This window comes from Heptranchias perlo, chromosome 3, assembly GCF_035084215.1.
Source record: "Heptranchias perlo isolate sHepPer1 chromosome 3, sHepPer1.hap1, whole genome shotgun sequence".
NCBI lineage: Eukaryota > Metazoa > Chordata > Chondrichthyes > Hexanchiformes > Hexanchidae > Heptranchias > Heptranchias perlo.
The window spans coordinates 75,446,479-75,471,721 of NC_090327.1; the positions used below are offsets into that span (position 1 = coordinate 75,446,479).

The following is a 25,243-nucleotide window of genomic DNA, read 5'->3' on the forward strand; positions in this document are numbered from 1 at the left end:
ATTAACGACTTAGATGATGAGATAGAGAACCACATATCCAAGTTTGTCGATGACACAAAAATAGGCAACATTGTAAGCAGTGTAGATGGAAGCTTAAAATTACAGGGAGATATGGGCAAAACTGTGGCAAATGGATTTCAATGAAGGCAAGTGTGAGGTCATCCACTTTGGACCTAAAAAGAATCGAGCAGAGTACTTTCTAAATGGTAAAAAGCTGGAAACAGTGGAGGTCCAAAGAGACTTAGGGGTCCATGTACATAGATCATTAAAATGTCATGGACAGGTACAAAAAATAATCAAAAAGGCTAATGGAATGCTGGCCTTTATAGCTAGAGGACTAGAATACAAGGTGGTAGAAGTTATACAAAGTCCTGATTAGACCACACCTGGAGTAATGTGTTCCGTTTTGGGCACTGCACCTTAGGAAGGATATATTGGCCTTGGAGGGAGTGCAGCGTAGATTTACTAGAATGGTACCTGGATTCCAATGAGGAGAGATTACACAAACTATGGTTGTATTCCCTGGAATTTAGAAGATTAAGGGGTTATTTGATTGAAGTTTTCAAGATATTAAGGGAAACTGATAGGGTAGATAGAGAGAAACTATTTCCCCTGGTTGGGGAATCTAGGACTAGGGGACATAGCCTAAAAATTAGAGCCAGGAGTGAAGTTAGGAAACACTTCTACACGCAGAGGTGGTAGAAGTTTGGAACTCTTCCGCAAACGGATAATGCTAGCACAATTGTTCATTTTAAATCTGAGATTAATAGATTTTTGTTAACCAAAGGTATTAAGGGATATGGGGCTTATGCGGGTATATGGAGTTAGGTCACAGATCAGCCATGATCTCATTGAATGGCGGAACAGGCTCGAGTGGCTAAATGGCCTATTCCTGTTCCTATATTCCTAGAGATCACTGGGGAGGGGAATGGTATCAAAGTAACTTTGAGTCGCTGCATTGCATTCTGTAGAGTGTACATACTGAAGTCACAATATGCCAATGATGGAGAGTGCACAGAGTGAGTCTTTTGGTAGGAGTGCCAATCATTCGAACTGCTCTGTCTGAATGGTGCTGAGCTTCTCGAGTGTTGTTACGGTTGTACTTATCTGGACAAGTAAGTGAGTATTCCATCACACTCTGACTTCAGGCTTGTAGATGGTGAATTGGCTTTGAGGAGTCAGGAGGTGAGCCGTTCATTAGAGTACGCAGCTTCTGGTCAGTGGTGACCTCTAAGATGTTGATGATGAGGAATGTGGCAGTGTGGTTCTTTTGAAAGTCATGGGGAGCTGGCTGGACTTTCTTTTGTTCAAGATGGTCATTACCTGGCACTGTGTACTTCAAATGTTACCTGCCACTTGTCAACAAACCCTGGTCATTATCCAGGTCCTGCTATCGGTTGACATTAACTGCTTCATTATCAGAAGAGCTGTGAATGGAGCTGAACACCGTGAAATTGTCATCAAATAACCCCACATCTGACCTTATGACTGAAAGGTTATTGATGAAGCACCTGAAGATTGGGCCAAGGATATTTTCCTGAGGAACTCCTGTAATGATGAGCCACTGAGAACCACAACCATCGTCCTTTGTCTCTAGCCACTGGAGGGTTTTCCCATTGATCCAATTAACCTCAGTTTTGCTGGGACTGCTTGGTGCCATATTTGGTCGAATGCTGTCTCAATGTTGTGTAGGTACTCTCACATCTCCTCTGGCATTCAGCTCTTTTGGATTTAGGCTGGGATAAGATATGGCACTGATGTTCTGGCCGAACTTAAACTGAACGTTGATGAGCAAGTTATAGGTGAGTAAATATCACCTAATGGCACTATTGCTGACTCCTTCCATCACTTTACATTGGGAGAAGGCTGATTTAGATTTATCCTGCTTTTTTGTGGATAGGCCATACCTGGGCAATCTTCCACATTGTTGGGTAGAATCCATTGTCATAGTTGCACAGCTTGGCTAGGAGGGTGGCTAGCTCTGGTGCACAGATATTCAGAACCACATATGTCACTGGTAATGATCAGGAGAGAGAATACTAGCTGATATTTTTTTTTCTTCATAGTCCAGGGACACTGTGTCCAGTTGTAGTGATGCACTGTCACCTTAGCTAACTTCATCTAAATCAGCATAGGCAGGGGAACATATTTGAGATCTTGTTGCTATGCCTCAGTGCCACACCATATAGTGCATTTGCCCAAGGAGCCATCAGGGACTCCATTAAAATAATTTTTGAAAGATTACTGCAAATTTTAGCACAGATGGCTCAACCAAGGTCTAAAGTTTTCGTGATTTTACTTATGACATTTTGTCACTTTTTAAATGAGGCTCAGGTTGGAAATGGAGGTTTGTGATACTGTAATTGAGATATTGATCAAATATATTTGAGCATTTCTGGCATGCTTATTATCAGTAAAGATGAAAAAATGAAGAATTCCCACACTGTGTACATGGTCTGATTAAAATAGTGGCTGGATTGCATTCCCACATGAATGGAGTAGTCAGGTAAAATAGATTATCAGATCTGACTGCGTAAGTCACTCTTTGACACATTTAGTTTCCTGATCCTTATAGGGTGCTGGATTTCACACCTAATGTTTCCACCTTTTGTCAGGTGCCACTAATGCAGTGTTTGCCAGGGCTCAGGTCTCATATTGAATGCTTCTGACTTGGAGGCAAAACCATAATATGATCCAACACCTTTTTAGGGCCTAAGAAGTTGTCATCACAAATGGAATCCACTAATTTTCTATTATGCTGTAAAGAGGTCAGAAAGTTATGTTGTGTACTAAATACAAATATTTTGTACTCAGGTATCAAAGAAGTTAGATTAAGTTTGACTTGTGTAATTGTTGAGATGTAAACTCTCTAATTTATAGCCAATAAGCTACTGAGAGGACTTCAGGTTTACTGCAGAAGTTGGCTTTTTAAGATGTCTAGTAAAAGTTTTACATATTTAAAAGAATTAATTAATTAATATCTGCCTATCTCCCGCTAGAGCTACTTATCACTTTATATCTATCTGTCTTGTATCACCAGCTATGTCTGCCATTGCAATTTATAAATTTTCTGATCGTAGAATCAGAGTCATAGAAAGTTATGATACAGAAGGAGGCCATTCGGCCCATCGTTTCTGTGCCGGCCGAAAAAGAGCTATCCAGCTCAATCCCACTGCCTTTCAGGCAGTGAGTTCCAGACCCCCACCGCTCTCTGGGTGAAAAAAATTCTCTTCAGCTCCCCTCGATTCCTTCTACCAATTACTTTAAATCTATGCCACCTGGTCACTGACCTCTCTGCTAAGGGAAATAGGTCCTTCCTATCCACTCTATCTAGTCCCGTCATAATTTTGTTTACCTCAATTAAATCTCCTTTCAGCCTCCTTTTGTTTCAAAGAAAACAACCCCAGCCTATCCAATCTTTTCTCATAGCTAAAATTCTCCAGTCCTGGCAACATCCTCGTAAATCTCCTCTGTACCCTCTCTAGTGCAATCACATCTTTCCTGTAATGTGTGACTAGAACCGTACGCTGTACTCAAGCTGTGGCCTAACCAATGCTTTATACAGTTCTAGCGTAACCTCCCTGCTCATATATCCTATGCCTCGGCTAATAAAGGAAAGTATCCCGAATGCCTTTTTAACCCCTTATCTACCTGTCCTGCTACCTTCAGAGATCTGTGAAAATGCACTCCAAGGTCCCTTTGTCCCTCTACACCTCTCAGTATCCTCCCATTTATTATGTATCCCCTTGCCTTGTTTGCCCTCCACAAATGCATTACCTCGTACTTCTCTGGATTGAATTCCATTTGCCACTTTTCTGCCCACCTGACCAGTCCATTGATATCTTCCTGCAGTCTACAGTTTTCCTCCTCACTATCAACCACACAGCCAATTTTTGTATCATCTGCAAACTTCATGATCAAGCCGCCCACATTCAAATCCAAATCATTAATATATACCACAAAAAGCAAGAGACCTAGTACTGAGCCTTGTGGGACCCCACTGGAAACAGCCTTCCAGTTGCAAAAACACCCGTCAACCATTACACTTTGCTTCCTGCCACTGGGCTAATTTTGGACCCAACTAGCCACTTTCCCTGGGATCCAATGGGCTTTTACTTTTTTGATCAGTCTGCCATGTGGGACCTTGTCAAAAGCCTTGCTAAAATCCACGTGGACTATATCAAACACGTTACCCTCATCGACCCTCCTTGTTACCGGCTCAAAAAATTCAATCAAGTTAGTCAGACATGAACTTCCCTTAACAAATCCATGCTGACTGTCCTTGATTAACCCATGCCTTTTTAAATGATGATTTAGAAAGTCCCTCAGAATCAATTCCAATAATTTGCCCATCACCAGGGTTAGACTGACTGGCCTATAATTATGGTCAGGGTCCCGCATAAGTGGCGTGACTAGAGTCTGCCTTCATAACATTGTCCTTGCTCCTAATGACAGCTCATGTGATCTTTCCAACCAGCTCCATCAGATGCCTGCTCATTTGATGTGAGTTTCCAGTGCCAAACTGCCTACATATGAGCAATGGTGACGTAGTCTGCTGAAGCGTCATCCCAGGACTCAGAAGCCCTAATTCGAGGGCCACTTTGGTCCTAAGAGGCTCACAATACCATAGCACAGCCAAGCACCACTGGCATCCCTGGCCCTCAGGTAGTACCTGTTTAAGAATAGCACATTGAGCCACCTACATAGGCACATTGACAAGAAGAAGCACCTATTGTAAACCTGTATGTGCACAGTAAAAGCACTTTGTGATATGAAGACCATTGTTTCAAGGTACATTCGTTTTGTGTGTTTGGAACGATGTTGGAGGTCAGCTTCAATCAGGACATGTAGTTCTTTCTATGCCTTTTTAACGAGCCGCTCCTCCTTAAACAGATCACTTCTGATACATTCTCAAGAGAGTGACATGGTTTGTGGATTCTGGTGAAATGGAACCTCCTAGTTGTTCGTCTTCTCCTTTAGTGTAGCCTTACCCTGCATGCCTCTCATTTTCTCATCAGGATATATATGGGAACCATGTCAGAAGGCGGGAAGAAAAAGATTTCTCTTCGTGCTTCAGGCAAAGCTGATGTTTCAGACAAAGTTTGTGAATACTCAGCCTGTTAACTTAACTACTTTTTGGTTTAACAAGTCATGCAGGTAACTTATCCATCTTTTCCACATGCTCAAGTAGTCAGGTGCAATTCTGGTGTAAATCTAATTTCTAGTACAACAGCTTTTGCCCTCATTATCTTGTTCTTTGCAGACATTCATTACTTTGGAGGCAGGTGCATCTTCTGCCAACATCCAGTTCCACTGTAATTTAGCACGTGTTTTAGAATAGGTGTAATTTTGACATATTTGACTTTATCAAATTCCAGCACCCTACGTGGTACGGTACGACTTTTGTCCCAGAAAGACAGACACGGTAATTTTAATCCCAAAGAACAGGTGGGTTGGGGGTGGGTGGGAGGTTAAAGTAGCAGCATTTTGAAGCAGAACCGCAACCCGGCTCCAACGCGCCCTTTTTCAGGTTTAACCGAGGCGTGTTTGGATGCACGTGTGCATCTGAAACCTAGCAGTCCCGTCCCCACTTAATGCGGCGGGTGGATTGTTAAAGGGGACATTTACCTCATTGAAATAGTTGGGGCACCTAATTTTATGTGGATTCTAAGTCTGAAATGAATTTAACCTCACATGCATGAGTTTCCTATGGCTTCTCAATCTCCCCATTGAAAAGGAGGCAAGATTCATGCAAAAGTTGATTTGGCCCTTGAAACCTGTGGTTGACACATCTGAATAAAAGCTCAAGCATTGCAACTGGTTTCTCAGTTCTCTCAGGCAAACGTTTGGTTGAGAGTTCTTTGTTGAGACAGCTTTAGGAAGACTTTGAAGCCTCTCAAACTGATAAGATCAGGATGGGGGGTTGTAATGGATGTACTCGAGAGGACATCTGAGGAGGAGGAGGAGGAAAATGAAAATCCACGTCAGCCACTTGGTGCTGTGTTGGGATCTGCTGGTGCACAAGAAAGAGGTGCACAACAAGGACCTGGAGAATAGCAGAGAGGGCTGAGGACCCAGGAGGCACTACCCATTTGAGAGGGTATAGAGGCAGAGGCAGAGCTTCCTGGACCTCAGAGGAGCAGAGCCTACTCGGGCTCAGATTGTGTCGGCAGGTGGTCCTTCATTTTACGCAAGTCCAACATTCCATACCTCTTCGAGACAGGATACAGACTTAATGGCTGGCTCTTTGGAGACAAGGGATACCCCCTGCAACTGTGGCTCATGACACTTGTGAGGAACCCCACCAACGAGGCACGTCAGCGATACAATCAGAGCCAAAGACCACCAGGTGTGTCATTGGGCAAGCCACAGGCATGTTGAAGATGTGCTTCAGGTCTGGGGGAGCCCTTCAGTACTCACCAGCGAGGGTTTCCGGAATAATTGTGGTGTGCTGCGTCCTGCACAAACATAATGCAGCAGAAAGGTTTACAGGTGGAGGACGACGATGGCGCTCATCAATCATCCTCTGCTAGTGGCAACATTGAAGAGGAGGAGGAGGAAAATGAAGATGGGACACCCATCGTCAGACCATCCATGCACATTGCTACCCATGATGTTAGGATGCCCTTATATCTCACAGGTTCTCATAATGAAAGTTGCAAATAAAGAAATTGAGATACTCACTGTCACGACCACCACCACTAAACCCCCCCTGCTCCCTTTGCACATAACAGTCCTTCAACCACGAATACAGCCATTGCACATTCGCCCAATGGGTGCCGTCATATATTGGCATTCACGATGAAGCAAATGAAAGGGCGACTTGACACTCAGGACGCAATAATGGGACGACGTGGTAGTGGTGATAATCAATAAATGTAATGTGCCAATATAAGAAAAAGGATAATGAACAACATAACATTTCTTCAAACACCCTCGTGCATACCCTTCGTGAACTACAATTGCTTAAACTTACGCTTCCTACCGCTTCGACGTGGTGCATCCCCTGTGGCTTCAGCAGAGGTAATGGCAGGTTGCTCAGATCCCTGCCCTGACTGCTGAGATGCTCTCGGCCTACGACCTCTGGGTTTTGGAGCCCATGAGGGCCTCGCCAAAGACTACTCCACCTGCACCTGTGCAGGGGCAGACTCGGCCAGCGGGAGAGGAGGTAGCATTGTGGGTACTGGTTGAGGGGTGGGCAACGGGTAAGATGTGGGAGTGCTTTGAGTGCAGTTCCCACTTCCATGTTCCCTTTCGCCGTCATCCCTCTCCCAGGCCAGCGCAACATCACTCCTGCCACTCTGCTGGAGAGCAACTTAGTGCAGAACAGTGATGCCTTCTAAGCCAATGATAAGGTATTTGTTATCCTGTTTAAGGTGACCGATATGCTGGCTTCCAAAGTCTGCACAGCCCTGGTGATGGCCTGCAGCGACTCATTTGAGAGCTGCGCTTGAAGCTCAATGGAGGCAGTCACTCTCTCCATTGCAGACAATCTCACACTTGTGACATCAGTCCACCAGTGTTGGAGTTGGACTCCTCCATCCTCTCTGCTATTGTGGAGAGTGTGTGGCACTTTTTCCAGTACCTCACAAAGGTGCAGCTTTACCTCAATCGTTCTCCTTCTCAACGATGGCCCCCGGGGTTCAGCATCTGTGTCCAGCTGAACAGAGCTTGGAGAAGAGTGTGCCCTCCGACACGGACTCTCCACAGCTCCCCTGCCCCCAGTATCTGCTCCTGCTTACTTGTAAGTTGTGAATCACCAGGTGACAACCCAACTAACTGGCTAATAGGACCCACCGAAGTGCCAGTATCTGTGCTCGTGTATGTCCTGTGATGGAGCACCCTCATAAGGAATGAGGTCTTCTGAGGAATCAATGTCTTCCATCTCACCACATTCTTCTTGTGCATTTGAAGGCCTTGGAAGACAACAGAAAGCGATATGAATTGGTCATTGGCACAGTGACAATCTTGCCAATCACCATACTGAGGTCTGTCAGAGTTCAGTGATTGATGAAATAAATACATCATGTGTGTGAAAGATGTTTAAGTTCTGTCACCAGCCATCTGCGACTTCCCAGTCTTTTCATCTCCGATGGATAGGGATGCAGCTGTCCCACTTATCTCCATGGCCTCCTCCTCTGCATCTGTGAGCTGGACTATCTGTGGTGCACCACCTACAGTCCTCATCCTCTCCCTTGTGTTTTGCGCTCCCTTCTCCTACAAGGGGAGGGAGAACAGACCTGTGAGTGATTGAAGGTGACATCGTCACCCGATGGATGAATTGCTTTGGCTGAGGCTGACAATGAAACAGATGCATCAAAGGGTGACTATCAGACAGATGCATCACATTGCATCAGGATTGGGGTGAGTGGCTGGGGTGGGTGTGGGGAGGTGAGGAAGTGCATAAAAAGTGACGGATGGTTGATGCTGTTAAGTGGGTGTGAGGAGCAATATGATGGAGTAGGATTGGCAACACAGAGTGAGAGGGGGACTGTTGCACAACACAGGATGTGGGTGAATCAGCAAATGTACTCACTTTTTTCCCAACCTGGTTATGTCATTAACACGCTTCCTGCACTGCAGCCAAGACCTGGGCACCATGCTCCTGCTGCTGACTTCTTCTGCCACCTCCAACCGCTGCCTTCTTGGTGGCAGAATCAAGATTCTTCCTCCGATCACATGGGTAGATGACCCCCCTCCCCCCCCGCTTCTCACAACCCAGCAACTCTTCAAGTGACGCATCCGAGAACCTGGGTGCTGCCTTTGCTCTCTGTGCATCCATCGCTTCACTTCCTGCTTTCTCCTCCAAAATTCATTTTTGCATTGGCTCTTTAAATGGTGGACTTCAGATGGCGTCATGTGGGTGCGCAGTATGCCCGCTGCGCAGCTTGGAAACATGAAACCCAGAAGTAAAATTAAGTGCCTTCAATTTAGTTGCAGATGCCGACCCGCTAACTTCACGTCCGGGTTTCCCATGTGGTTATTTACCCACCCGCTGAGTCCCCAACTCCAGGTAAAAATCATGCCCAGAGAGAGAGAGAGAGAGCGACAGACAGACAGGCTCCGATATTAGAGTGGAGGCTGGATGGCAGCGGGAGTTGGGGGGGGGGGTGATTGGACGCGTGGGTAACCCGCCCAATAAAAAAATGTCTGTTTCCAACGTGATCGTGATTCAATTGGTGCCACTTAACGTGGCTTCCGGATTTGCCATCCAAAAGCCGTGCAGCGGGTGGACTGTGCACCCGCATCACAGGCTGTCAGCTGGAGGAGCTCTATTTAAAGGGGCAGTCATCCAATGGCTGCTCCTGGAGCAAACACTCACACACCACAATGGAGCAGCACGAGGGCAAGGTTGGTCCAAGATTCAACGATGCCTCACTCCAGGTGCTACTGGATGGGGTGAGGAGGAGGGATGTCTCTTACCTGGCAAATGGGAGGAAGTGGCCTGCCTCTGCCACCAAGAAGGTCTGGCTCGAGGTGGCAGAGGAGGTCACCAGCAGCAGCAACATCTCCCGCACCTGGATCCAGTGCAGGAAGCGCTTCAATGACCTAACTAGGTCAGCCAAAGTGAGTACACTTATTGATTCTCCTACAATCTGTCTTCCACATCACCGCCCCCACCCCCCCCAACTCATTCTGCACTGCCAACACTACTCTATCACATCACTCCCACACCCACTTAAGGCTCATCCTCAACTTACCTGCACTTCCTCAGCACTTCCTCACCTCCCCATTAGTCACCCACCACCACCACTCAACCCAATCCTCAAACAATGTCACAGCTCTGTCTCATACTCTGATGCATCTCTTTCACGGTCAGCCTCACCCAAACCAATGCATTCATCGGTTGGCCATTTCACCATCACTCACTCACACGTCTGTACTTTCTCCCCTTATAGGAGAAGAGAGCCCAGAATGCACGGGGGAGGGCGAGGACAGGATGGGGAGCCGCAACAAATCGTCGTCCTCGCAGACGCAGAGCAGGAGGCGGTGGAGCTCAGCCGAACCCACGAGTGCCTGTCCATCGGGGATGCCGAGACTGGCAACCCACAAATGTCTGGTGACAGAACTTTAACATTCATCACACACAATACAAATTGATGTTAACATGCCTCGCCACCTTCAGCACCTCAGTATGCTCATCGCAACATGATACATCTATGATGATGCTTAATATTGCCTTCTGTTCTCTTACAGGCCCTTCAGCGATCACTGTGATGGCAGAGGACGATTCCTTAGAGGACCTGCCGGCCTCTGAGGGTGCACCGTCACATCTTAGAGAGCCATCCACCATCGCAGATACTCACACCTCGGTGGGTCCTAGTCCTCAGTTAGTTGGGATCGCACCTGGTGAGTTGACACACACGTGAGCACGAGCAGACACTGGTGGCAGGGGCAGCTGTGGAGAGTCTGCGTCGGTGGGTGCATTCCTCTCCAGGCTCTGCTCAGCTGGATGCAGATGCTGAACCCTGGGGGCCATCCTTTAAAAGGCGAATGATCGAGGGGCAGCAGCACATTTGCGAGGTGCTGGAACAGGTGCCACGGGCACTCTCCACAATAGTGCAGAGGATGGAGGAGTCCAATTCCTGCATGAGTGGAATGGTGGCACAGGTACAGGAGGGAATCTCTGAGATATTGTCACAGGAACATGAGCACTCTCTGAGATACTGACACAGGTAAGTGCGGGAATGTCTGCAATGGAGAGAAGGCTACCCTCCTTTGAGCTTCAAGCACGGCTCACAAATGAGTCCATTCAGGCCCTGACAACAGCCGTTCGGACTTAAGGTGAACAACATTCTGCTGCCTTAAACAGGCAGACAGATACACAAGCACTGGCCTTATGAGGCATCATATATGTCCTCCAAGCTGTAGTCCAGCAGAGTGGTAGGAGTGGTGTCGGCCTGGCCCAGGGGAGGGACGATGGCGAAAGGGGACATGGAAGTGGGGACGCCAATCAAAGTGCCCCCATGTCTCACCATTGCCCCCCTCTCAACCAGTACCTACAATGCCGCCTCCTCTCCAGGTGGCCGAGAGTGCCTCTGCACAGGTGCAGGTGGAGCAGTCTTTGGAGGGGCCCTCATGGGCACCAAAACCCAGATGGCGTAGGCCCAAAGCATGTAAGCAGTCAGGGCATGAACAAGAGCAACCTGCCACTACCTCTGCTGCAGCCACAGGGAATGCAGCACGTAGAAGTAGTCGGAAGAGAAAGGCGAAGGTTTTGTAAGCACAAAGGGTATGCACAAGGGTGTTTGACGGTTCGTCATGTTTTTCATTTATATTTGCATTTTGTTAAACTCACATTAAATATTATTATTGTTGCCACTATTGCCACGTCTTGGCTATTCTTGACTGGCTTTTGTGATCGGGCCCTTTCATGAGGTTCACCATGAACGGCGACACTTGATGCCACCCATTGGGTCACTTTACAGTGGGCGTATGTGTAGTTGCAGGACTGTTTTTGTGCAGGAAGGGGGGGACGCTGCTCTATCTAGGTGGTGAGGACTGGATTCTTCACTATTTCTGATGTTAGGAGAACCGTTCACATATCAATGACTCCCTGGCCTCACGAGCAGCCAGGTAAGCCGTGCTTTTAATCCAGAGGTCTGGACTAAAATCCAGAGTCATGAGTTCAAATCCCGCCACGGCAGCTGGCGAATTTAAATTCAATTAATTAATTAAATTCAATTAATTAAATAAAAATCTGGAATTAAAATACTAGTATCAGTAATGATGGCCATGAAACTACCGGATTGTCGTAAAAACCCATCTGGTTCACTAATGTCCTTTATGGAAGGAAGCCTGCCGCCCTTACCCGGTCTGGCCTATATGTGACTCCAGACCCACAGCAATGTGGTTGATTCTTAATTGCCCTCTGAAATGGCCTAGCAAGCCACTCAGTTGTAAAATCTCGCTACGAAAAGTCATAATAAGAATAAAACCGGACGGACCACCCGGCATCGAACCACTAGGCACCGGACACGACAACGGCAAAACACCAAGCCCAGTCGACCCTGCAAGGTCCTCCTTACTAACATCTGGGGACTTGTGCCAAAATTGGGAGAGCTGTCCCACAGACTAGTCAAGCAACAGCCTGACAAAGCCATACTCACAGAATCATATCTTTCAGCCAACGTCCCAGACTCTTCCATCACCATCCCTGGGTATGTCCTGTCCCACCGGCAGGACAGACCCACCAGAGGTGGCGGTACAGTGATATACAGTCAGGAGGGAGTGGCCCTGGGAGTCCTCAACATTAACTCTGGACCCCATGAAATCTCATGGCATCAGGTCAAACATGGGCAAGGAAAGCTCCTGCTGATTACCACCTACCGTCCTCCCTCAGCTGATGAATCAGTCCTCCTCCATGTTGAGTACCACTTGGAGGAAGCACTGAGGGTAGCAAGGGCACAGAAAGAACTCTGGGTGGGGGACTTCAACGTCCATCACCAAGAGTGGCTCGGTAGCACCACTACTGACCGAGCTGGCCGAGTCCTGAAGGACATAGCTGCTAGACTGGGCCTGCGGCAGGTGGTGAGCAAACCAACACGAGGGAAAAACTTACTTGACCTCGTCCTCACCAATCTACTTGTCGCAAATGCATCTGTCCATGACAGTATTGGTAGGAGTGACCACCGCACAGTCCTCGTGGAGATGAAATCCCGTCTTCGCACTGAGGACACCATCCAACGTGTTGTGTGGCACTATCACCGTGCTAAATGGGATAGATTCAGAACAGATCTAGCAGCTCAAAACTGGGCATCCATGAGGCGCTGTGGGCCATCAGCAGCAGCAGAATTGTATTCCAGCACAATCTGTAACCTCATGGCCCGGCATATTCCTCACTCTACCATTACCAACAAGCCAGGGGATCAACCCTGGTTCAATGAGGAGTGTAGAAGAGCATGCCAGGAGCAGCACCAGGCGTACCTAAAAATGAGGTGCCAACCTGGTGAAGCTACAACTCAGGACTACATGCATGCTAAACAGCGGAAGCAACATGCTGTAGACAGAGCTAAGCGATTCCACAACCAACGGATCAGATCAAAGCTCTGCAGTCCTGCCACATCCAGTCGTGAATGGTGGTGGACAATTAAACAACTAACGGGAGGAGGAGGCTCTGCAAACATCCCCATTCTCAATGATGGCGGAGTCCAGCACGTGAGTGCAAAAGACAATGCTGAAGCGTTTGCAACCATCTTCAGCCAGAAGTGCCGAGTGGATAATCCATCTCAGCCTCCTCCCGATATCCCCACCATCACGGAAGCCAGTCTTCGGCCAATTCGATTCACTCCACGTGATATCAAGAAACGTCTGAGTGCACTGGATACAGCAAAGGCTATGGGCCCTGACAACATCCCATCTGTAGTGCTGAAGACTTGTGCTCCAGAACGAGCTGCACCTCTAGCCAAGCTGTTCCAGTACAGCTACAACACTGGCATCCACCCGACAATGTGGAAAATTGCCTGTCCACAAAAAGCAGGACAAATCCAATCCGGCCAATTACCGCCCCATCAGTCTACTCTCAATCATCAGCAAAGTGATGGAAGGTGTCGTCGACAGTGCTATCAAGCGGCACTTACTCACCAATAACCTGCTCACCGATGCTCAGTTTGAGTTCCGCCAGGACCACTCGGCTCCAGACCTCATTACAGCCTTGGTCCAAACATGGACAAAAGAGCTGAATTCCAGAGGTGAGGTGAGAGTGACTGCCCTTGACATCAAGGCAGCATTTGACCGACTGTGGCACCAAGGAGCCCTAGTAAAATTGAAGTCAATGGGAATCAGGGGGAAAACTCTCCAGTGGCTGGAGTCATACCTAGCACAAAGGAAGATGGTAGTGGTTGTTGGAGGCCAATCATCTCAGCCCCAGGGCATTGCTGCAGGAGTTCCTCAGGGCAGTGTCCTAGGCCCAACCATCTTCAGCTGCTTCATCAATGACCGTCCCTCCATCATAAGGTCAGAAATGGGGATGTTCGCTGATGACTGCACAGTGTTCAGTTCCATTCGCAACCCCTCAGATAATGAAGCAGTCCGAGCCTGCATGCAGCAAGACCTGGACAACATCCAGGCTTGGGCTGATAAGTGGCAAGTAACATTCGCGCCAGATAAGTGCCAGGCAATGACCATCTCCAACAAGAGAGAGTCTAACCACCTCCCCTTGACATTCAACGGCATTACCATCGCCGAATCCCCCACCATCAACATCCTGGGGGTCACCATTGACCAGAAACTTAACTGGACCAGCCATATAAATACTGTGGCTACGAGAGCAGGTCAGAGGCTGGGTATTCTGCGGCGAGTGACTCACCTCCTGACTCCCCAAAGCCTTTCCACCATCTACAAGGCACAAGTCAGGAGTGTGATGGAATACTCTCCACTTGCCTGGATGAGTGCAGCTCCAACAACACTCAAGAAGCTCGACACCATCCAAGATAAAGCAGCCCGCTTGATTGGCACCCCATCCACCACCCTAAACATTCACTCCCTTCACCACCGGCGCACTGTGGCTGCAGTGTGCACCATCCACAGGATGCACTGCAGCAACTCGCCAAGGCTTCTTCGACAGCACCTCCCAAACCCGCGACCTCTACCACCTAGAAGGACAAGGGCAGCAGGCGCATGGGAACAACACCACCTGCACGTTCCCCTCCAAGTCACACACCATCCCGTGAACGAATAAAAAAAAAAAAAAAATGCCCATGGATTCCTTCTGCTCCTCCTCCTCTTCCACCTCCTCCTCCTCAGTGATGGCAGATGTTGATGGGGTCTCCTCAACCGGCACCCCTCTCGTGCCCTGTTGTGCAGGGCACAACACACATCCATAATGCATCCCACTCTGTCTGGTGCGTATTGAAGTGCTCCCCCAAAACGATCAAGGCACCTAAATTGCATCTTGAGCAGCCCTATAGCATGCTCAATTGTAGACCTGGTGGCGATGTGGCTGTCGTTATATCGATGCTGTTGCTCGGTGATGGGGTTCCGTAGAGGTGGTCATGAGTCATGTGTGCAGGGGGTATCCCTTGTCCCCTTGGAGCCAGCCCTTGCGGGTGTTCGGTGCGTGGAAGAGGGGTGGGATGTTGGATTCCCAGAGGAATCCATGTGTACAAAATTATGAGGGGCACAGATAGGATGGATACTAAGGAGCTTTTTCCCTTCGTTGAGGGTTCTATAACAAGGGGACATAGATTCAAGGTAAAAGGCGGGAGGTTTAGAGGGGATTTGAGAAAGAACTTTTTCACCCAGAGGGTGGTTGGAGTCTGGAACTCACTGTCTGAAAGGGTTGTGGAGGCAGGAACCCTCACAACATTCAAGAAGCATTTGGATGAGCACTTGAAATGCCATAGCATACAAGGCTACGGACCAAATGCTGGAATATGGGATTAGAGTAGACAGGGCTGATGGCCGGCGCGGACACGATGGGCCGAAGGGCCTCTATCCGTGCTGTATAACTCTATGACTCTATGACTCTAGGATGAAGGTATCGTGGCAGCTGCCAGAGTATCTGGCGCACACGTGAAGGAATCTTTTGCGATGGTCACAAATGAGTTGAGTGTTGATGGAGTGGTACACCTTCCTGTTGATGAACAGTCCTGGCTCATGTGGAGGTGCTCTGATTGCTATATGGGTGCAATCAATTGTATTCTGCACCCGTGGGAAGCCAACCACAGAGTGGAATCCCACTGCCCTCTCCGTCTGGCTGAGGTCGTCCATGGGGAGGTTGACGTACTGCGAGGCCCTGTGAAACAAGCCGTCGGTGACCTGCCTTATGTACTTGTGCACAGATGACTGAGAGACCCCGGCGATGTCCCCCGTGGCACCCTGGAATGATCCGGAGGCAAAGACGTTTAGGGCAGTGGTGACTTTGACAGCGACAGGTAAGGGGATGCTGCTCAGCCCAGCCAGGAGCAGCTCGGCATAAAGGAGGCTACAGATGTCTGTGACTACCTGGTGACTACCTGAGCCTCCGTATGCACTGCTCCTCAGAGAGGTCCAGGGAGCTGAACCTCAGTCTGTGGACCCTGTTGCGAGGGTTGCCTCCTGTTGCCTCCTGCAACGTCGCTCTCTGTTGTTGCCCTCTGTGCACTTGTGCAGGTGTCTATGGTGCAGCACTGTTTTTTTTTAATTTGTTCATGGGATGTGGGCGTCGCTGGCGAGGCCAGCATTTATTGCCCATCCCTAATTGCCCTTGAGAAGGCGGTGGTGAGCCACCTTCTTGAACCGCTGCAGTCCGTGTGGTGAAGGTTCTCCCACAGTGCTGTTAGGAAGGGAGTTCCAGGATTTTGACCCAGCGACGATGAAGGAACGGCGATATATTTCCAAGTCGGGATGGTGTGTGACTTGGAGGGGAACGTGCAGGTGGTGGTGTTCCCATGTGCCTGCTGCTCTTGTCCTTCTAGGTGGTAGAGGTCGTGGGTTTGGGAGGTGCTGTCGAAGAAGCCTTGGCGAGTTGCTGCAGTGCATCCTGTGGATGGTACACACTGCAGCCACTGTGCACCAGTGGTGAAGGGAGTGAATGTTTTGGGTGGTGGATGGGGTGCCAATCAAGCGGGCTGCTTTGTCCTGGATGGTGTCGAGCTTCTATGTTGTTGGAGCTGCACTCATCCAGGCAAGTGGAGAGTATTCCATCACACTCCTGACTTGTGCCTTGTAGATGGTGGAAAGGCTTTGGGGAGTCAGGAGGTGAGTCACTCGCCACAAAATACCCAGCCTCTGACTTGCTCTTGAAGCCACAGTATTTATATGGCTGGTCCAGTTAAGTTTCTGGTCAATGGTGACCCCCAGGATGTTGATGGTAGGGCATTCGGCGATGGTAATGCCGTTGAATGTCAAGGGGAGGTGGTTAGACTCTCTCTTGTTGGAGATGGTCATTGCCTGGCACTTGTCTGGCGCGAATGTTACTTGCCACTTATGAGCCCAAGCCTGGATGTTGTCCAGGTCTTGCTGCATGCGGGCAGGGACTGCTTCATTATCTGAGGGGTTGCGAATGGAACTGAACACTGTGCAATCATCAGCGAACATCCCCATTTCTGACCTTATGATGGAGGGAAGGTCATTGATGAAGCAGCTGAAGATGGTTGGGCCTAGGACACTGCCCTGAGGAACTCCTGCAGCAGTGGAGGTCCAAGTGTCGGCGGTGGGTTCTGTGCCTGGTGAAGTTGCCTGTCCTCGGATGTAGTGGTGATTGCAGCCATGGCGCCTCCCATCCTGACGGTGTGAGTTTGAGGGGGTTCGGAAAGTAGGTAAATATTTGTGAACAGAAGAATTTTGAGTGGAAAGTAAGAATTTTCAGTGAAACCATAAAGATCTCGCAGCCAAAACTTTGTGTGAACGAACTGAGTGCCCTTCTGCAATAAGTGACCTTTTCTCCCCATCTGTCAAAGAAGCATTGAATGTGCAACTGGCTGATGGCTGAAGCATGTCTGTTGCAGCATGGAGTGTTTCCCACACCATGGGAAACATGCTGAAGATGCTTCAAAGTCTCATCTCTGCCTCAATGTGGAGAAAATTAAGTAGTTCAGCTAATTAAACTACCTCAACAACTGTGTCAAGTATCATCCCGCCGGCTTTAATTTCCGGTGGGACTTCCGCATTCGGGAGGCACACACGCACCCAGACACGTCAGTGGGGAACCCGGAAGTCTGCGGTTGGAGCCGGGTGCCGAACCCGATCGGGACAGGTGGAGGGACAGAGACAGACAGGGAGACAGACAAACAGAGAGACAGAAACCAATCATAAAACATTCATGCCCTGAGACTGCACAGAACCAATTGCCTTGAACAAATCCTACTGACCCGGTACTTACATCCACCAATCCAGTTCAGTGCTGGCCCTAACATTACTCATGGTGTGAGTATTTTTGCATACTCACTCACTGGTCTTGGTATAACTCAACCCTTGAATAACACGGGAGGAGTATACAAAGTGAGGGGAGGAAACTTGAAGTGCAGCCTTTAAAAATTTGGCTGCAAATAGTGCCACCACTATTTGCAGCCAGAATGGAGACGATTGGGTCATTCTCCCCGTCAATCAGGCTTAGAGACTGCTGCAAGTGACCGGGATTGATTTTACGCACATAATTTGTTTTATGTAACTATCCTCCACTCACTGCATTTTGCTGGAGAAATAACGTTGCTTTTATTGGAAGACTTTGCTGTAGTTTTGGTCATGAGTTCTGTTTGCTGTAGTTCATGGAGACTTTTCTTAAATGGACTCTGTTTGCTGAGTAAATACTTTGTTTGCTGTAAAATGGACTGTTTGCTTTAAGTCCTGCCGCAAGTCACACCCCACCCAGCCTCCAGCTCATTGGCTGACACAGTGGTGCCAATATTCACTTTGTACCTACTTGGACTCACTCTACACTGTCAATAGCAGGCTGGGGGAGCAGCAGGTATTTCATAGAATTACATAGAATCTACAGCACAGAAACAGGCCATTTGGCCCAACAGGCCCGTGCTGGTGTTAATGCTCCACACGAGCCTCCTCTCACCCTTCTTCATCCAACCCCATCAACATATTGTTCTATTCCTTGGTCCCTCATGTGCTCCCTCTAGCTTCCCCATAAATGCATCTATGCTAGTCGCCTCAACTACTCCTTGTGGTAGCAAGTTCCACATTCTAACTACTCGCTGGTAAAAAAAATTCTCCTGAATTCCCTAATGGATTTATTAGGGACTATCTTATATTGATGGCCCCCAGTTCTGGTTTCCCCACAAGTGGAAACATCTTCTCTACGTCTACCCGAACAAACCCTTTCATAATCTTAAAGACCTCTATCAAGTCACCCCTCAGTCTGAGCCGCAGCCTCTTCAATTTTTCCTGACAGCGATAACCTCTCAGTTCTGGTATCATCCTTGTGAATATTTTTCGCACCTTCTCCAATGCCTCCATATCCTTTTTATAATATGGAGACCAGAACTGTTCACAGTACTCCAAGTGTGGTCTAACCAAGGTTATATACAAGTTTATCATAACTTCCCTGCTTTTCAATTCTACCCCTGTAGAAATGAACCCCAGTGCTTTGTTTGCTTTTTTATGGCCTTATTAACCTGCGTTGCTACTTTTAGTGATTTGTGGGTTTTTTTATTATTCGTTCATGGGATGTGGGCGTTGCTGGTGAGGCCAGCATTTATTGCCCATCCCTAATTGTCCTTGAGAAGGTAGTGGTGAGCCGCCGCCTTGAACCGCTGCAGTCCGTGTGGTGAAGGTTCTCCCACAGTGCTGTTAGGAAGGGAGTTCCAGGATTTTGACCCAGCGACGATGAAGGAACGGCGATATATTTCCAAGTCGGGATGGTGTGTGACTTGAAGGGGAACGTGCAGGTGGTGTTGTTCCCATGTGCATGCTGGCCTTGTCCTTTTAGGTGGTAGAGGTCGCGGGTTTGGGAGGTGCTGTCGAAGAAGCCTTGGCGAGTTGCTGCAGTGCATCCTGTGGATGGTACATACTGCAGCCACAGTGCGCCGGTGGTGAAGGGTGTGAATGTTTAGGGTGGTGGATGGGGTGCCAATCAAGCGGGCTGCTTTGTCCTGGAATGTGTCGAGCTTCTTGAATGTTGTTGGAGCTGCACTCATCCAGGCAAGTGGAGAGTATTCCATCACACTCCTGACTTGTGCCTTGTAGATGGTGGAAAGGCTTTGGGGAGTCAGGAGGTGAGTCACTCGCCACAAAATACCCAGCCTCTGACCTGCTCTTGTAGCCACAGTATTAATGTGGCTGGTCCAGTTAAGTTTCTGGTCAATGGTGACTCCCAGGATGTTGATGGTGGGGGATTTGGCGATGGTAATGCCGTTGAATGTCAAGGGGAGGTGGTTAGACCCTCTCTTGTTGGAGATGGTCATTGCCTGGCATTTGTCTGGCACGAATGTTACTTGCCACTTATGAGCCCAAGCCTGGATGTTGTCCAGGTCTTGCTGCATGCGGGCACAGACTGCTTCATTATCTGAGTGATTACGAATGCAACTGAACACTGTGCATCATCAGTGAACATCCCCATTTCTGACCTTATGATGGAGGGAAGGTCATTGATGAAGCAACTGAAGATGGTTGGGCCTAGAACACTGCCCTGAGGAACTCTTGCAGCAATGTCCTGGGGCTGAGATGATTGGCCTCCAACAAACCCTACGATCTTCCTTTGTGCTAGGTATGACTCCAGCCACTGGAGAGTTTTCCTCCTGATTCCCATTGACTTCAATTTTACTGGGGCTCCTTGGTGCCACACGCGGTCAAATGCTGCTTTGATGTCAAGGGCAATCACTCTCGCCTCACCTCTGGAATTCAGCTCTTTTGTCCATGTTTGGACCATGGCTGTAATGAGTTATGGAGCCGAGTGGTCCTGGCGGAACTCAAACTGAGCATCGGTGAGCAGGTTATTGGTGAGTAAGTGCCGTTTGATAGCACTGTCGACGACACCTTCCATCACTTTGCTGATGATTGAGAGTAGGCTGATGGGGCGGTAATTGGCCGGATTGGATTTGTCCTGCTTTTTGTGGACAGGACATACCTGGGCAATTTTCCACATTGTCGGGTAGATGCCAGTGTTGTAGCCAGTTTGGCTAGTTCTGGAGCACAAGTCTTCAGCACGACAGCTGGGATGTTGTCGGGTCCCATAGCCTTTGCTGTATCCAGTGCACTCAGCTGTTTCTTGATATCACGTGGAGTGAATTGAATTGGCTGAAGACTGGCTTCTGTGATGGTGGGGATATCGGGAGGAGGCAGAGATGGATCATCCACTCGGCACTTCTGGCTGAAGAAAGTTGCAAACACTTCAGCCTTGTCTTTTGCATTCACGTGCTGGACTCTGCCATCATTGAGGATGGGGATGTTTATAGAGTCTCCTCCTCCCGTTAGATCTTTAATTGTCCACCACCATTCACGACTGGATGTGGCAGGACTGCAGAGCTTTGATCTGATCCGTTGGTTGTGGAATTGCTTAGCTCTGTCTATAGCATGTTGCTTCCGCCGTTTAGCATGCATGTAGTCCTGAGTTGTAGCTTCACCAGGTTGTCACCTCATTTTTAGGTACGCCTGGTGCTGCTCCTGGCATGCTCTTCTAAACTTCTCATTGAATCAGGGTCAATCCCCTGGCTTGTTGGTAATGGTAGAGTGAGGAATATGCCGGGCCATGAGGTTACAGATTGTGCTGGAATACAATTCTGCTGCTGCTGATGGCCCACAGCGCCTCATGGATGCCCAGTTTTGAGCTGCTAGATCTGTTCTGAATCTATCCCATTTAGCACGGTGATAGTGCCACACAACACGTTGGATGGTGTCCTCAGTGCGAAGACTGGACTTCATCTCCACGAGGACTGTGCGGTGGTCACTCCTACCAATACTATCATGGACAGATGCATCTGCGACAGGTCAAGTAGGTTTTTCCCTCGTGTTGGTTCGCTCACCACCTGCCGCAGCCCAGTCTGGCAGCTATGTCCTTCAGGACTCGGCCAGCTCGGTCAGTAGTGGTGCTACCGAGCCACTCTTGGTGATGGACGTTGAAGTCCCCCACCCAGAGTTCTTTCTGTGCCCTTGCTACCCTCAGTGCTTCCTCCAAGTGGTACTCAACATGGAGGAGGACTGATTCATCAGCTGAGGGAGAACGGTAGGTGGTAATCAGCAGGAGGTTTGACCTGTGTATCTGTGCACCCACATCCCTCTGTTCCTCTACCCCATTTAGACTCTTATTTTCCAAGAAATATGTGGCCACCTTACTCTTCCTATGAAAATGTACCACCTCACAGTTGTCTGTATTGAAATTCATTTGCCAATTACACACCCACACTGCAAGTTTATTAATGTCTTCCTGAATTTTGTCGCAGTCCTCCTCAATATTAACTATGCCCCCCCAATTTGGTGTTGGCTGCAAATTTTGAAATTGTACTTCCGATTTCCAAGTCCAAATCGTTTATGTTAACGGTGAACAACAGTGGCCCCAGCACCGATCCTTGTGGAACACCACTTCCCAGCTTTTGCCAGTCTGAATAACGACCTTTAACCCCTACCCTCTGGTTTCTATTTTGTAGCCAGCTTGCTATCCATTCAGCTACTTGTCCCCTGACTCCATATGCACTGACCTTAGACATGAGTTTACTGTGCTGTACCTTATTGAAGGCCTTTTGAAAATCCAAATATATCATATCTACTGTAATACCCTTGTTTACCCTTTCTGTTACTTCAAAGAATTCTGTAAGGTTGGTCTAGCATGACGTTCCTTTCTGAAATCCGTGCTGACTATTCTTTATTATGTTTTCTGTTTGTCTATTGCATCTTTGAGCAAGGATTCCATTATCTTTCCTACCACCGATGTTAAGCTAATTGTTCTATCGTTCCTTGGACTTGTTCTATCTCCCTTTTTAAATATCGGAATCACATTAGCTGTCCACCTGTCCTCTGGCACTATTCCCTTTTCTAATTATTTTTTATATATATATGTGTAATAGTGCCTCTGCTATCTCTTCCCTAACTTCTAATATTTGCAGGTAATCCCCTCTTTCCATCTTAAATGTCATTATATCTTTTTTGATCTCTACTTCTAATATCATTCCCACCATGTTAGTCTCCCTGGTAAATACTGAGGCAAAGTAACTATTCAATATTTCTGCCATTTTGCTGTCATTACCTGTGAGTTTATTGTGTGTATCCCTTAGTGGCCTTAACCCTATCCTGATTTTTCTTTTGTTATTTATGCGTCTGTAGAATACTTTACTGTTACTTTTTATATTCTTTGATAATTTAATCTTGTAGCTCCTCTTTGCCTTCCTAATTGTTTTTTTGACTTCTTTCCTAACCTTTTCGTATTCCCCTTTGTCATTCTCTCCTTTATTGTCCATGTACTTAGTGTATGCCTTTTTCTTCAGTTTCAGTTTTGGCCTTATTTCTTTATTCATCCATGGTGTCTCATTGCTGACAAGTTCTTGCTTTTTAGTGGGATATATTTCTCCTGGACTCCATTGATCACCGTTTAAATGTTTCCCACTGCTGTTCTATTTCTTTGTTTGTCAGTAAATTTAGGTAAGTAGTGAATCTTGTGCGAGACTAAATGCCTGACCTTCAGACACTCCTGGATAAAAGGCAGCAGAGACTGTTAGGTGCCCATGAGAAGAAACCTCAAAACTGTTGAGAGCCATGTGGAGTGAGGTGACAGTAGCGCTGAGTGCCACCTCTCTCACCCCCCAGGACTCTAGACCAATGTCATAAAAGTTTAATGACTTGACAACGTCAGGTAAAGTAACAGACAGGCCACTGGCCCTTTTTGTTCTTGGGCACCATGGGCACCAACACAATGTTAACCCTTTAATTTGACTTTCTGCACAAGTCCTCCTTCTCGCTGCATTGTAGGTTTAGGGGTTCTCTGGCTATGTAGCTTGCATTATGTTTTGGCACTTGCCCTTGAAAGAATGAGTTGCATGCAGAGCATTCCTTCACTTCAGCAGGGTTCTACCAGCAGACTGGTTATGTCAGCTGTCTGATGGTACCTGGGAGACACTCCTCACATGCTAGTCAGCACTTAATGCTATGTGAGTGCCATATGATTACAAATAGAACTTTGTAAAACCTAGCAACTTGATAAATCTGTGTGCCTCTATCATGCAGCTGCTTGACGTATATGCCAGACTGAACAAAATCGTCTGCTGTCCTACAAATAGTATCAATGACCTGATGAATGCATGGTGCCCTGGGTGATGTAACACAGGTCTCCATGGCTGCTTGAAATGAACCGGTGGCATAAATGTTGAGTGCCATGACATCTATTACTGCCACAGATAGAGCTGTCTAGGCAAATGATCTTGGCTGTAGGCCTTAGTGCAGAAGGTGGCACAGCTCTCTTATAGCCTCTTTGGTGAAGTGCACTCTGCTCACACAGAGCTCATACAATCCACGTGACCTGTTAATTCTTTTGTGGGGCAATATCTTGTGGGATATGTCCTCCAGTGAGCTGAAGGGCAAAAGTGAGCCTTACTGGCTGGAAGGAAGGAAGAGACCGGGTAAGTGTCCTGGACTCCCGAAGATGGGAATTAAAAGCTCACCTTACACAGGAATTTTCAGCAGCACGGTACAGACATGCCTGAGATGTACCCAGATGCCCGCCAGCCCCGTGCAAATGAGATGTCATCCCACAGACTCCAGCTGGATCATTGCTGGAGAGCAACAGCTGGTGTAATCCTAGTGTAACTGCCGCGATTGGGGTCCATGCATTTGCGGGGTCAAGATTATTTGCCAAAGTTCTATGTCTAGTACAGTACTAATAATCTATACTTTCTGTTTCTTCAAGGTTTATGACCTGGGCAGAGACCTTCAAGAAAGAATTAACACTGATTATGCAACTGAAGACAAAGGGAAAGTTTGAATATCTTCTGTATCTTGAATTAAAGCTACACAATTTTTATATTTTTATAAGTACTACCGCTGTTAATGAGGAATGATATAAGGAATATAATAATAGAATATTGCTTTGCACATCATTTACTGTGGCCTGTTTGCAATAAATCATTTTAATCAAGTATGACTAGGACTAAAATTGTGTTACAAAGGCCACGTATCCTACGTTGGGGGAATTTTAATACTTAATTTCAATGCAATTTTGTCATAAATGTTCGTTGTAAAATCTAGTGTATAAGTCACACCTTTATCTCTACAGATGTTGTGCAATTCGTTGCTGTCAAATCGATGCCTATTTATTAAACATAAAAGAAGATCCTTGCTTTAGAGGGCTTACAAAAGACCTCAAGCAACTGACCTGTACACTAGATTTTACTGCAGCTTAATGGTTGTCGGGATGGGTTCTTCTTTGGCTTGGATTACTTATAAATAATGAGAGTTTTTACTTGATTAAAAAAAATTGAATGTTTGACACAATATCAGTGTATTTTTATTTTGTAATTGACGACAAAATAAAACTTTGGAACAAAAGGAAAATTGAATGCACTATGCAGGCATTTAATGCAGTTTCCCTTTTTGTCGAGAATGACATGATGATAATTAAAGTAAATTGCTGAGATCAATGATTCAGAGTTCTCCACTGTTGTATTTTCCCATCTGGACCTGTCAGATCACTTTTCTGCTCACGAAACCTGCAAACACTAAATCATTTCTTACTTTATTTTCTCATTTACTATAACAAAGTCCCAAATACATGTTGTCAGGCTCTTTAATATTTTAAGTTTATTGGGTCGGATTTTGCTATGAGCAGTGAATCAAGGGTGCCTGATGCTCGATAGACTTGGACTTGCCTGTAGACTTTTCATGGGCTTTT

At 47.4% G+C, this 25,243-nt stretch overlaps 1 protein-coding gene across 4 annotated transcripts in view; it reads left to right on the plus strand.

Annotated features, from left to right (window-relative positions):
• c3h8orf34 (chromosome 3 C8orf34 homolog) overlaps positions 1-24,981 on the plus strand; it is a 506,019-nt gene extending 481,038 nt beyond the window's left edge. For 3 of the 4 annotated variants that reach the window (XM_067980317.1, XM_067980319.1, XM_067980320.1), the window contains exon 14: positions 24,263-24,981. In XM_067980317.1, the coding sequence (XP_067836418.1) occupies positions 24,263-24,270 (8 nt within the window). In that variant the 3' untranslated portion in view covers positions 24,271-24,981. Of the gene's footprint in view, positions 1-9,899; positions 10,022-24,262 lie in introns of those variants that run through there. The other variant, XM_067980318.1, reaches the window with a different exon arrangement.
• The last annotated feature ends 262 nt before the right edge of the window (positions 24,982-25,243 follow it).